General features: G+C 49.1%; 1 protein-coding gene across 1 annotated transcript in view; it reads right to left on the minus strand.

Moving 5' to 3' along the window:
* PUSL1 (pseudouridine synthase like 1) overlaps nt 1-14,934 on the minus strand; it is a 71,929-nt gene that overhangs the window by 30,992 nt on the left and 26,003 nt on the right. Inside the window, exons 4-5 of the mRNA XM_081201686.1 lie at nt 9,784-9,933; nt 8,496-8,669 (exon numbers count right to left, since the gene is read on the minus strand). Coding sequence (XP_081057812.1) covers nt 8,496-8,669; nt 9,784-9,933 — 324 coding nt within the window. The remainder of the gene's footprint in view (nt 1-8,495; nt 8,670-9,783; nt 9,934-14,934) is intronic.

The following is a 14,934-nucleotide window of genomic DNA, read 5'->3' on the forward strand; positions in this document are numbered from 1 at the left end:
CTTGGGATTAATCTGCCAATTGGGGTCTTCGTTTTTTTCACAGGGCAAATTGGGGCAGGCTGTAAACTGGCAAGGTGTATTAAAGGCCGCTGTCACCGTTTCTTGTTGTTTAGTTGTTTAGTCGTGTCTGACTAACAGGCGAACAGGCGAAGTCCCGGCAGACTGGAGGAGGGCAAATGTTGTCCCTATTTTCAAAAAGGGGAAAAGAGAGGACCCAAATAATTACCGCCCAGTCAGTCTGACATCAATACCAGGGAAGATTCTGGAGCAGATCATTAAGAAAACAGTCTGTGAGCACCTAGAAAGGAATGCTGTGATCACCAATAGTCAGCATGGATTTCTGAAAAATAAGTCATGTCAGACTAACCTGATCTCGTTTTTTGACAGAATTACAAGCCTGGTAGATGAAGGGAACTCAGTGGATATAGCCTACCTTGATTTCAGTAAGGCATTTGACAAGGTGCCCCATGATATTCTTGTAAAGAAGCTGGTAAAATGCGGTCTTGACTATGCTACCACTCAGTGGATTTGTAACTGGCTGACTGACCGAACCCAAAGGGTGCTCATCAATGGTTCCTCTTCATCCTGGAGAAGAGTGACTAGTGGGGTGCCACAGGGTTCTGTCTTGGGCCCGGTCTTATTCAACATCTTTATCAACGACTTGGATGATGGACTCAAGGGCATCCTGATCAAATTTGCAGATGACACCAAACTGGGAGGGGTGGCTAACACCCCAGAGGACAGGATCACACTTCAAAACGACCTCGACAGATTAGAAAACTGGGCCAAAACAAACAAGATGAATTTTAACAGGGAGAAATGTAAAGTATTGCACTTGGGCAAAAAAAATGAGAGGCACAAATACAAGATGGGTGACACCTGGCTTGAGAGCAGTACATGTGAAAAGGATCTAGGAGTCTTGGTTGACCACAAACTTGACATGAGCCAACAGTGTGACGCGGCAGCTAAAAAAGCCAATGCAATTCTGGGCCTCATCAATAGGAGTATAGCATCTAGATCAAGGGAAGTAATAGTGCCACTGTATTCTGCTCTGGTCAGACCTCACCTGGAGTACTGTGTCCAGTTCTGGGCACCACAATTCAAGAAGGACACTGACAAACTGGAACGTGTCCAGAGGAGGGCAACCAAAATGGTCAAAGGCCTGGAAACGATGCCTTATGAGGAACGGCTAAGGGAGCTGGGCATGTTTAGCCTGGAGAAGAGGAGGTTAAGGGGTGATATGATAGCCATGTTCAAATATATAAAAGGATGTCACACAGAGGAGGGAGAAAGGTTGTTTTCTGCTGCTCCAGAGAAGCGGACACGGAGCAATGGATCCAAACTACAAGAAAGAAGATTCCACCTAAACATTAGGAAGAACTTCCTGACAGTAAGAGCTGTTCGACAGTGGAATTTGCTGCCAAGGAGTGTGGTGGAGTCTCCTACTTTGGAGGTCTTTAAGCAGAGGCTTGACAACCATATGTCATTTGTGCTCTGATGGTGTTTCCTGCTTGGCAGGGGGTTGGACTCGATGGCCCTTGTGGTCTCTTCCAACTCTATGATTCTATGATTCTATGACTCTTCGTGACCCCATGGACCAGAGCACGCCAGGCACTCCTGTCTTCCACTGCCTCTCGCAGTTTAGTCAAACTCATGTTCATAGCTTCGAGAACCCTGTCCAACCATCTCATCCTCTGTCATCCCCTTCTCCTTGTGCCCTCCATCTTTCCCAGCATCAGGATCTTTTCCAGGGAGTCTTCTCTTCTCATGAGGTGGCCAAAATATTGGAGCCTCAGCTTCACAATCTGTCCTTCCAGTGAGCACTCAGGGCTGATTTCCTTCAGAATGGATAGGTTTGATCTTCTTGCAGTCCACGGGACTCTCAAGAGTCTCCTCCAGAACCATAATTCAAAAGCATCAATTCTTCGGCAATCAGCCTTCTTGGTGGTCCAGCTCTCACTTCCATACATCACTACTGGGAAAACCATAGCTTTAACTATACGGACCTTTGTTGGCAAGGTGATGTCTCTGCTTTTTAAGATGCTGTCTAGGTTTGTCATTGCTTTTCTCCCAAGAAGCAGGCGTCTTTTAATTTTGTGACTGCTGTCACCATCTGCAGTGATCATGGAGCCCAAGAAAGTAAAATCTCTCACTGCCTCATGGATCACTGCCTTGCCGTGGCGAAGGGGCTTGAATAACTCAGAGAAGCTATGAGCTATGCCGTGCAGGGCCACCCAAGATGGACAGATCATAGTGGAGAGTTTTGACCAAACGTGATCCACCTGGAGCAGGAACCGGCAAGAAAACTCCATGGACAAAGACAACAGGCTGTCACCGTTAGCTCTTGTCTTTTGTTCACCGTCCCCCAAAAAGGCTGTAGGGCAAGCTTGGCCAAGTTTACTCCCAACCTAAGGCCAACTTTGGATTGAGGGGCTAGAAGCGGGTACTGCCTGCTTCATCCACATGGAGGGCTTGGCAGAACCAGCCTTGAGGACTACTACAATCTTATTTTTTATTTTTTTTAAGCTACCACTTGCTTATTTGTGTGGTGGGGTTGCCAGAACAACCCTTGAGGACAAATAACAAAAAAAACCACCACTTGCTTATTTGCAGAACAATCTTTAAGGATGTGTTACATTTTCACTACTATTACTAATAATAATCCACTGTGTGTTTATTTGTGGGGAGGGTTTGCCAGAAGAATCTTGAGGACTAGGAACTTAAAACAAAAATGGAAACACCACCACCATGGAAGTCAAAAGGTTTACGTTTTATGCCGACTTGCAGGATTCATGGCATGTTGTTTTCCAGGCCTCCCGCTTCTAACAATTCAGCCAAAAATAAATAGTGCTGACAAGGGAGAGGGTGGGATAATAGGTCTTTAATCACCTAGCATGTGATTTCATGAGGGAGGCAGCTATCCATCCTCTCTCTCTCTCTCACTGGACTCTTTCAGATGGGTTTTTAAAAGAATGTGATTTCCTCGCTCAGCAGTCTAGGGTGGGCTAACAGAAAAGTCAGCAAATCTGACAGCGTTTAAAGCTCAGAGGGTTTCTAGCAGTCAGGGAAACTGGGCAGGCGGCACAGCCAGGTGGTAAAGCTTCGCCTGGACTGTACCACTTCCAGCAGCGCCATCGGGGGGGGGGGAGAGAAAATATGGTGGAGACCAAATCCGCCCCCTGCCCTGAATTCATCATTCCATTCACAGGCAACATTTGGGGAAGGGGCATTCCACTAATTGTTACTTTTTCATGTTGCTTCATGATGCCACCACCCTGGTAAAATCTACCCGTGCCAACAAAAGGAAAGTATAATTTATTTATTGTATTTCACAAAATTTATATGCCACTTACAGTCATACCTTGGGTTACAGATGCTTCAGGTTGCGTTTTTTTCAGGTTACAGACCGCCAAAACACAGAAGTACTGGAACGGGTTACTTCTGGGTTTCGGCGCTCGCGCAAAAGCACTAAATTGTGCTTTGTGCATGCACAGAAGCACTGAATCGCACCCTGCGCGTGCACAGGCGCGGGTTGCAAACGTGCATCCTGCATGGATCATGTTTGCAAGCCGAGCGTCCACTGTAGTTTTAAAAAAACCTAAAACTAAAACCTCAAAGTGGTTTCCAAAAAGAATGAATAATCAGTTTTTAAAATAATAATAATAATCCCCCTTTAAATATATCCAATGAGAGAACAATGAACAAGAACATCAGAAAATCCCTGTTGGATTGGGCCAAAGGATCTGGTCTTCACAGCAACAAACAAGATGTTCATCAGGGAAGCCTGAAAGCAGGACCTGAGTGCAAAGAACAGCACTGTCCAATTTGTGATTCCCAGCGACTGGCATTCAGGAGCATTTCTGCTTCCAGCTGTGGAGGCAGAGCATAGTCATCGTGGCTAATAGCCACAATTTGTCCCATCCTCCATGAATTTGTCCCATCCACTGCCTGCTGCGGGAGTGAGTTCCACAGTTCCACTATGCATGAAGAAATCCTTTTTTATCTCTCCTGAATCTTCCAGCCATCAGCTTCACTGGGTGCCCATGAGTTCCGAGTGTTATGAGAGAGGGAGAAAAAAAGTTTCCCCACCTACTTTTTCCACGCCATGAATATTTTAAACACTTGTACTACTAATTGCCCCTTACTCCCCCTTTCCCTAAAGTAAAAAGTCCCAAATTATGCAACCTTTCCTCATCGGAGCAAGTTGCTCCACCCCCCTCGATCATTTGCTTTCATTCATTTCATGAAAATGACACACCACTTAAGATTGTAAGAAACCAACAACCTCAAAGCACTTTACAAGAAAAAGAGGAAACCAAAAGATTGGTTCTTCTCTTAATCCTGAAACTTTTCCAGCCCTACAATATCCTTATTTCGACATGAGGCAAACCACACGCTCCTTTAAAATATCCTTTCCTTTCTGCCCTGAATCAGCTGAAAGTTAGAAGTTGGTAGTTAAGTGCTGTTTGCTGATAACAATTATTTTATTATTTAACAAAATCTATACATAGCTTGATGGCTGAAAACAATCCCAAAACCTCAAAGCGATGTACAAACCCCCAACAATAAAATCAAGGAAAAAAATACAATAGTTTAAAACATTCCATTTTAGCAGGCACCAAAAAGAGTGCAATGAAGGTGACTGCCTGATCTCATGAGGCAGGCACTTCCAAAGTGTAAGCGATGCCACATGAAACGGTCACAGAGCCCTTACAAATGTGGAACGGGTGTTACGTGTCACCTGCAGTAATGCCAATGGATAATGGAAACAATGACCGTGGATGGCGTCTCTCCCTTCATGGAGGGTCTTCTACCACCTGTGCGCGAAGCCCTCGCTCTGAAATTCCTGGGTTGCACAAGAGAACCTGTAAACACCCACCCGCAATTCCATGACTATTATTCAATCCGTTTTCGGATCACATGGAGACTTTGCTCTGAGACAGCTGGTCTTTCTCCCACAACCTGGCAGGGCCCAGCGGGCCCAGGAAAGAGAAACAATAGGAATCGTGTTGGTTTTCTCTTTTTGAAAATGCAAGATTCCTCACTCTCCTCCTGCGCCACCTCCTCCCCACCCGCCTCCAGCATCCTGTTCAAACGGTTGGCACCCTTAACGCTCAATTTTCTTTGTTTATTCTGAACAAGAATTAATCTGCCTTTATTGGACGTTATGGGATAAGCCGGGGGGGTGGGGGTGGAGAGAAAGACAATCTGTTACGAAGGGTTGTCCTACGCAAAGCAGACCCACTGAAATTAATGGGCTTGATTTACTTAGGTTAAAGGTAAAGGGACCCCTGACCATTAGGTCCAGTCGTGACTGACTCTGGGGTTGCGGTGCTCATCTCACTTTATTGGCCGAGGGAGCCAGCGTACAGCTTCTGGGTCATGTGGCCAGCATGACTAAGCCACTTCTGGTGAACCAGAGCAGTGCACGGAGACGCCGTTTACCTTCCCGCCAGAGTGGTACCTATTTATCTACTTGCACTTTGTGCTTTTGAACTGCTAGGTTGGCAGGAGCTGAGACCGAGCAACAGGAGCTCACCGTCGTGGGGATTCGAACCGCCGACCTTCTGATCGGCAAGTCCTAGGCTCTGTGGTTTAACCCACAGAACCACCCGCGTCCCTCACTTAGGTTAGTGGGTTCTCAATCTCTTTTCCTCTGGGCCACACTTTCAAAAAAAAAAATAAAAAATTGCTCGCACCACACCAGTTTTGCTCTGGGACATGTTAAAGGGTACAGTGGCACCATTCGCATAACAAAAACTACTGCAGAGATATCAACGTTTTCGAAAGCAGGGGTTCCATGGGGTTCTAATTGTAGAGACAAGCTCCTAGTCCTGGAACGTGGTGAAGAAATGTGAGCAGCGTTTCGTTCAATCTCTGAATCTAAGAGGCAGGTTTCAGCAGGGGCTGCTGGCAGGCAGGGTGGCACTTCAGCACCACAGACAGCTCCCTGCCCCTCAATTCCCCACTCCTCTTCCCAGGCTCTCTGCCTTGACAGCTGCTTCCTCTGGCTCCTTCTTTGCCAAATAAAACAGACACGTCCACACAACTCCTTGAAAGACCTCCGCTTCTGAAAGCAGGGCAGACAATGCGGGATAACCTTGGGAACGCACTTATCCTTCGACACAGCAAGAAAAAAGGCTCCTGCATTATAGTAATCCAAGTTCGTTTTCCTTATTCCCCCCCCTCTCCTTTCTCTTTCCAACAATGTGCTTCCAAGTAGAATTACTCCGTGTCCTTCCAGTTTCAAATAATCCTCCTATTCTCTCCCCCGGCTTTCTCGCTTCCCCTTCGAACAATGGAGTGCGGCTTCCGAACCCGGCGTCTTAAGGGCATCTGTTGGAAACAGGCCTCGAGCAGGGGAGTTGCTAAGCAACTCTGGAGAGGGGATTGGCAACGTCCCATCAAGAGGAGCATCGAGGCCATGATCCTGAGCTTCGGCACTGTGATGCACGTAATGGGCTGTCTGTGGCCACCTGTTTCTGTCCACGTACACTGTCGAGGGACAGGAGCTGGGGAGCAAAGATGACTGAAAGGGAGTTCCAAGGCTTCCAAGAAGGGTCATAGCTCAGTGGTTAGAACATCTATCTATCTATCTGTTGGACTCTCAGGTCAAGGGCTGCGATCAGCTGCATGTAACTCGGCAGTAGAGCAGCTGCCATCATACAGAAGGACCTGAGTTCAATCCACAGCGTCTCCAGGTAGGTCTCCCACCCGAAACCCTGGAGATCCACTGCCAGTTAGTATTTGCAGCCCTGCATCAGTAGACAATGGAGAAGTGGGCTATTGATGGCTATGGGACCGCCTCTCCCGGTATGCCCCACAGAGGACCTTAAGGTCCATAAAAATAACACCCTAGAGGTCCGGAGCCCTAAGGAAGTTAGATTAGCCTCAACCAGAGCCAGGGCCTTTTCAACACTGGCTCCGGCCTGGTGGAACGCTCTGCCTCACGAGACCAGGGCCCTGCAGGATCTGATTTCTTTCTGCAGGGCCTGTAAGACAGAGTTGTTCCGCCTGGCCTTTGGCTTGGAATCAACTTGATCCCCTCCCCCTCTTTCCTTTTTCCTTTTTCCTTTCTCCTTCTGTGATGGAACTCCTATTTGGGGACTTCCCTGGCTTTTTTTCTGGCCCACGTAGGACCAGTCTGGATAGTTGGTGAAGACTTGACATTTTCATCCCCCAAAAAAGCTTTTGATTTGAGTTTCCACTGAAATGAGACTGCATTTTAATGTTGTAGTTTAATCTTGTTTTTAAGTTGTATTTTAATCAACTGTTTTTATACTTGGTGTTAGCCACCCTGAGCCCAGTCTTGGCTGGGGAGGGTGGGGTATAAATTATTATTATTATTATTATGTCATAAGAGAATGTCATAGCTCACTGATGGATTGACTTCCTTCCATGAAGAGGGTCCCGGGTTCAGCACTGGGGTGTCCCCTGCCTGAAACCTTGAGGAGCCGCTGCCAGTCAGTGTTGACAGTACCAAGACAGATGGATCAAGGGGTCTGACTCTGTATAAGCCTTGCTGGGTTCCTGTAGGAGGCGTGAGAGAGGCTTCTAAAATGGAGAACAGAGAGAGCTATGCATTGGAATTGACAGGCCTACGTTTAAAATTGATGGACAAAACTAACTTGGGTTGGTTGATTTCAGTGGGTTTATCCTCGAGTATCCTTTTAGTTCAGTGGTTCTCAACTTGTGGGTCCCCAGATTTTGCTGGACTACAACTCCCATCATCCCTGAGCTCTGGCCTTGCTAGCTAGGGGTGATGGGAGTTGTAGTTCAACAACATCTGCGGACCCACAGGTTGAGAAAGGCTGTTTTAGTTGGAAACAGCCCTGCCATTGCAAGGACTCTATTGAACTGGGTGGATTGAGGGTCTAACTTGAGGCAAGGGTCCTTTCTTTGATCCTATGCCCTGCATTCCTCCTGCAAAAGTGATTAGCAAACAACGGGAATAAATTGTTCAAAAACAGCAAACAAGCAAGCAAACGATATAGAATTAATGGGTCATATCCAACTAATGCTGCACACACCCCAAACATTTAAAGCATGTGCACACCCAAGAATCCTGGGAACTGTAGTTTGTTAAGGGTGCTGAAAACTGGCACTTGGAATAGTAAACTACAGTTCTCAGGAACTTTTTTAGGGGACTGTTAATGAGATGGGCTTTAAATGTATAGTGCGCACACAATCTAAGACCTACTCAGAGAAGACCCATTGAAATGAATGGACCTTAGTCATACAATCATCAAAGCGGAAGGGACCCCGAGGATCATCTAGTCCAACCCCCTGCAATGCAGGGATATGTAGCTGTCCCATACAGGAATTGAAACTGCCACCTTGGGGTTATCAGCACCATGCTCTAACCAACTGCCATATCCATTAATTTCAATGGACCTACTCTGAATAGGGCTAGCACGGAATGCAACCCATTACTTTATTTTTAATGGGTCCACTGAACCGGTCCTCCCACCATAAAACACCCCCAGTGATGTTACCTGTCTTTGCTGTGCTCCGAGAGAAAGCCAGGAACAGGCCTGACCTCCACCCGCGAAAGGCTCTTAACTGGGTCTCGCTTGGGGAGTTCTGCAGAGGCTGAGCGAAAGGTGCTGAAGTCATGGGTGCCCAGTAGGAAGGACGCTGCCTCCTGCATGGCCAGCGGGTTCAGATGGCTGAAGGGAGACAGGGAAAAGACTCTGAGAACAGCGGAAGGACATCAGGAGCTGCTTCACAGAAGGCGAGATCATCTAGGCCAGCATTTCCCAACCTTGGGCCTCCAGCTGTTTTTGGACTACAACTCCCATAATCCTCAGCTAGCAAGACCAGTGGTCAGGGATGATGGGAATTGTAGTCGAGAAACAGCTGGAAACTCAAGTTTGGCAAACCCTGATCTAGGCCAGCCTTATGCCAGCCTGGGGGTCCTCTGGTTGTGTTGGACCACAACTCCCATCACTCGGCTGGAGCTGATGGGAGTTGTGGTCCTACACATTGAGAGGGCCCCAGGTCGAAGAACATCTCAAATTTGTTGTTGGACTACAACTCCCATCATCCCTGACCACCGGTCCTGCTAGCTGGGGATGCTGGGAGTCCAACAACAGCTGGGGACCCAAGTTTGAGAAGCACTGGCTTAGTGTTTGCACATCTGACTTGCAAGCAGAATGCTCCAGGTTCAATCGCCGGCATCTGCAGGCAGGGCTGGGAGAGTCTTCTGCCAGAAATCCTAAAAAGCAGCTGCCAGCCAGTGTAGACAGCACTGAGCTAAATGGGCCAGTGATCTGGTTCTGTATAAGGCAGCTTCCTCTGTTCCTCTAATGATTCTGCAGTATATAAATCAGCCTTAAATAAATAACTCAATAAATAGTAGGCAGCCAGTGCCATTTACGTACCCAACTCCCTGACCTACAGGGACGCGGGTGGTGCTGTGGGTTAAACCACAGAGCCTAGGGCTTGCCGATCAGAAGGTCGACAGTTCGAATCCCTGCAACGGGGTGAGCTCCCGTTGCTCGGTCCCTGCTCCTGTCAACCTAGCAGTTCGAAAGCACGTCAAAGTGCAAGTAGATAAATAGGTACCACTCTGGCGGGAAGGTAAACGGCATTTCTGTGCGCTGCTCTGGTTCGCCAGAAGCGGCTTCGTCATGCTGGCCACATGACCTGGAAGCTGTACGCCGGCTCCCTCAGCCAGTAAAGCGAGATGAGCGCCGCAACCCCAGAGTCGGCCACGACTGGACCTAATGGTCAGGGGTCCCTTTACCCTGACCTACATATGCCTCAGTGTCACAAACTCACCCTCGATACGTTGCCCAGCAGCGGTTCCGCTCAAAGACAGGCAGCTCCAAATGATGAGAGCACCCGGTCACCACCCGGTAGACGTACGTCCTCGACCGGGCCGAGAAGCGTGCGTGGAAGGTGCTGGGGACACGACGAGCACCCAGGATGCTGTTGAGAGAAAGGAGGGTCGTTTTCCGAAATGTAGATAGGGAAGTGGGTGCAATTTAAATAGCAAAGGTCTGGTTCCCAGGATCAGTTTGCATGAGCAGATGTCACGGCCTTATGTTCTAGAAGGTTTTGACCTTTAAAGCCCTATGCAGCCTAGGACCCACGTACCTACGGGACCGCCTCTCCTGGTATGCCCCGCGGAGGACCTTAAGGTCCACAAATGACAACACTTTGGAGGTCCATGTCGCAAGGTGGTTCGATTGGTCTCAACTAGGGCCAGGGCCTTTTCAGTACTGGCCCCGACTTGGTGGAACACTCTGTCACAGGAGACTAGGGCCCTGCAGGACTTGACATCTTTCCGCAGGGCCTGCAGGACAGAGCTGTTCCGCCTGGCCTTTGGTTTGGACTCAGTCTGAACCTTATGTTTCCCTCCCCTTATGGTTTTGATCTATGGGCTACTTTTAAAATGAGGCTGCATTTTAAATTGCATTTTAACCTGCATTTTAAATTGGTCCCCCCCCCATTATGTTTTTACTGCAATTTTACTGGTGTTAGCCGCCTTGAGCCTGGCTCTTGCCAGGGAGGGCAGGGTATAAATAAAATGTATTATTATTATTATTATTATTATTATTATTATTATTATTATTATTGGGTCTGCAAACCTCTTGCCATAAGGCTGCAACTGAGCCTTGTTAACTGCCTCAGATTTGTCCAGCCCACGAAGAGCACCAGGCCCTGTGATTGGTTAGAAGTCTGGGAAGGCCCATTGCTCAGGAGTAGAGCATCTGCCTTGCATGTAGAAGGCCTCAGGTCCAATCCTCAGCATCTCCAGGTAGAGCTAGAGGCAGCCCCAGTCTGAAACCCTGGAGAGCTACTGCCAGTCAGAGCAGACAATACTAAGCTAGCTGGGCCAAGCATCCTAACAGGTTAGCTTCCTATGTTTGTGGGGGGGAGTTGCTCAGTGTTAGCATCCTAACAGGTTAGCTTCCTATGTTTGTGGGGGGGAGTACCTGCCCAGCCTGCCTGCCTGCCGAAGGTCCCAGGTCCAACCCCCAGCTTCTCCATGTAGGGCTGGGGAAACCACTCCTACCTGAAAGGCTGGAGAGCTGCTGCCAGTCAGTGTGCGCACCGTGCTGAGCTAGGCAAGCCCATGTGCCTGACTTGGTGTAGGGCAGCTCTCCAGGCACCTAGGAAGGCCCAGCACTTTGCAGGTGTCAACGGTCAGCTGATCATCAGCATCTGCAAAGGCATGCCTTCACCTGTTCCCTGCCTGACACACATCTGCGTGCTGAAATTCCTTGCACAAACCCACACATAATGGAACACCAGGGGGGAATGAGTCCTGTCCTACCCTGACATGCTAGCTCTCTAAGTGCAGGGCACCACAGGGCTCAACATGTAGCTGGCCCTGGATGTAGGGGGATGGCCTCCTCAGCCACTAGCCTGGCGGCTTCCTCACGGCATCTCAGGATGCAGCCCGGCCCTAGACGGAGTCAAGTGTCGGAAGCAGCAGGGAAGGGGGGGGGGCAGGAAGAATGACCTAGTTTTCTTCTCTCTCTCTCTCTCTCCATCTGCTGCAGTGAAGCGATTACCAGCCATTTGAAAACATCGCAGACAGGATGAGACGCTCCTGGCCAGCCAGGTGTGCATTTGCTCAGGGTTCATCCACAGTGTGGACATTTGGATCCCATGCTGGGGTTAGGAATGCAGGAACAAAGGATTCCTGAGCTTTGGATTGAGAGTTGGGCCATTGGTTCAGCTAGCTCAGAACCTAAGAAGAGCCCTAAGGGATCAGGTCAGTGACCCATCGAGTCCAGCATCCTGTTCTCACAGTAGCCGACCAGATCCCTGTGGAAAGCCCACCAGCAGGAATCAAGCACCAGATCCCTCTCCCCTCTTGCAGCTTCCAGCAACTGGTATTCAGAAGCATTGCTGCCTCCAGCTGTGAAACAAAATATCCTCCAAACATCTGGAAATGAAATATTACGCATGAGTATCAGCTGGTTCCCAGAGTTCCCTTGGAAGGGGGGTTGACGGATAAGACAGTCTGGGAACTGAAGCTCTGTGAGGGGAATGGGGGCCTCCTAACAGCTCTCAGCACCCTTAATGAACTACAACTCCCATCATGCTTTTGGCTGCTTAAAGTGGCATCATGGTGCTTTAAGTACATGGTGTGAATGTGGCCTAAGAAGGCTTCCAGCGGATCAGGCGAAGCAGAGGGATCCAGGCAGATGTTCCAGCCTTTCCTCTCCTTTCAAATGCCAGAAAAAGAAATTTTAAAAAAGCTTCCGATGAGAGCAAACAGGTGGATAAGATTACTGGTCCCCCTTGGCTCAAATTGCCATGACAACAAAATGGCTCCCACGAAGGCCTCTCAGAGCACATGGATCGCAGCCACAAAACAGAACGAAGGCAGAAGAGAGCAGGGAGATGGACCATTAGGAGGAGAGGCAGCAGCGGCTGCTAAGCCCTGGCAGCCAGATTAGCTTCTGGGGAATAACAGGATCACTGGCCGTGTAAAATCCTTTTAGAGGAGATAAAGCACCAAGTTAACGCCGACCGGGGATGGAGGGGACGAGGGCCCACTGAGGACATTGAGATCATAGTCTCAGTGTTGCCGACCTGTTGCAGGATGGGCAAGGAGAAAGGCTGTAGCTCGGTGGGAGAGCATTTGCCTTGCAGGAAGAAAATTTGAGGGTCGATCCGCAGCATCTCCGGGTAGGGCTAGGAGAGGCCCCCTTTCTGAAATTCTGGAGAGCTGCCGCCAGTCAATGTTGACAATTATTATTTGTTTAGGGCATTTGTGCTGGACTCTTGAGTCAGAAAGGCTCCCCAAGCAGCTTATATACCATCAAAGCAAGACGTGCCCTACTTGCAGGCTGGGATTCTCAAAATGCGAAACGAAGCATGACATGACGTCCAAGGGGAAAGCGACAGGGTCATCTAGTTCAGCCTGCTGCAACGCAGGAATCTCAACATGTGGTCCCCCATCCAATTTGAAACCATACTGTACCCTGCTTAGCTTTGCAAATGTGCTAGCAGTTAACTAACCAGATGGCACAGTTTAGGGGCAAGGAGGTTCCAGATGGAGCTGGAGTTCTGGCGAACCTGATGGAATGAGCCTTCTGCTTTGAATTTCTTCCATTGAGGCAGCCTGGTGGAATGTTTGCTCCCCAGATGACAGTGGAACCCACACATGCAAAACTGAGCCCAGATGGGCCAAGGGTCTGGGGTTTGGTACAAGGCAGCTGCCTTCTGGGTTTCTGTATCTTGGGAGGAGGCCATAGCTCCTTTGCACCAGAAGGTCCTGGGTTCGGTCCCCAAAGGCACCTCCTAGGCAGGGCTGGAAAGATCCCCTGAAACCCTGGGGAATCGCTGCCAGCCAGTGTTGACAACACTGAGCTTGGAGGAACATCTTGAGGGGTGTGTGCAGCTGGGCACAGACTAGCTTGCTAGGCAGAGATGACCTCTGCACCCATTGCCCCACCTACTTTGGCCTCTGGCCCCGCCCACCTCGGCATGTGGCCCCTGGCAAGTTGCCCAGAGAGAATGTGGCCCTGTTATGGAGCTGGGGGGAGCATTGGGACTCCCTAGAGCCTTGTTTTGACAGCCCCGAGCTAAAAGGGATTGGGAGGATCTGCCTGACATTTATTCTCCATGACGCTTCCGAGCTGTTGTCATGGAATCCGTATTAACGTGGGCACATAGCAAGCCTCAAGCACACCTACTCCTAAGAGAGACTGATGCTGGCCAGGGGGGAGCACACAGATGGAGATCATCTTTTGTTTTCATTAAGATGTTACATAAATTGGCTCTCCCCCACCCACCCCAAAAAGGTGGGTACATTTCCACTGTGCCAAAGACTCAGGGTGGAGTGAGGATGACTCACCTTCTTCACCCCATGAGATCACAGTGTATAAATGGGGGGTGGGGGGTGGATTGGATTTTACCTTCAGGGACTGAGTTTTCACAGGTGGGTGGGGCTGCCCAGCTGCCCATCGTCTGATGATGTCGCCATGATGCTGGGCAGGGGGCCAGTTTTGGCCCACAAGGACTGCAGGGAGCTGTGTGCTGCGCTTTGAAGTCATGATGATCAGCTGAACATCAGGGCTTTAAAATACAGGGGGTTGGCTTATGGTCGAGGTTGCAAGGCTTTGCAATCTTTTTTCATGTGAACTCGCCCCTGCAAGAGACAGCGGCGACCTGCCACTTGGATGGCTTTAAAAAGAGGCCTGGACTGTTAAGTTTAATTGACAATGAAATGAGAATCTCTGCATATTGGTGAAAAAGTTTCAATACAGGGAGATTCCACTGAAGCCTTAGAAAAGCAAACAGAGCACTCTGAACTCTTGCTGTGTAAAAGTTTGAACAATATTTTTATGGGGTCTGCACAATGATTTCTTCCAAAAGGACTCAGTTCTTACACTTCCAGTCGCTTCAAACTGCACAATACAGTATTAATATCTGCAATGTGGACAAATTCACAGAGGATAAAACTATCTATGGCTACTAGCCACCACAGTTGGAGGCAGTATGACAAAGTAAATTGCTGAGAATCAAAGGTGGGCAGATTGCTGCTTCAGGCTTCGCATGGGAGCATTGGGCTGGTCACTATGAGAATAGGATGCAGGATTAGATAGGACTGTACCTGCCTGCATTCGGCTGGCTCTCCTTTTGCAGTTCAATGGCTGCGATTGCAACCCCTCCTTTTGGCCTAGCTGCATCTTTACCTGTCAGTGGTTAGAACTAGAATAAAAAAGCCCAGAGGGCTTGGGATCCAAATACCTAAACAATGTATCCACCAGCTTCGGCCTTATGCTCAGAAAGGGAGGCCCGGCTATTGCCCCGGCTGCTGGCTAGCTGGTGTCGACCCATGACAGGGCCTCCTCGGTGGTGGCTCCCCATTTTGTGAAAGGCTTTCCCTGGGTGAGGTGCATCCCCTCTCCTCTGCCAGGAAGCTCACTGGGTGGCCTTGGGCCAGCTGCCATCTCTTAACCCAAA

Source organism: Podarcis bocagei, assembly GCF_964188305.1.
Source record: "Podarcis bocagei genome assembly, chromosome: 7".
Lineage (NCBI taxonomy): Eukaryota > Metazoa > Chordata > Lepidosauria > Squamata > Lacertidae > Podarcis > Podarcis bocagei.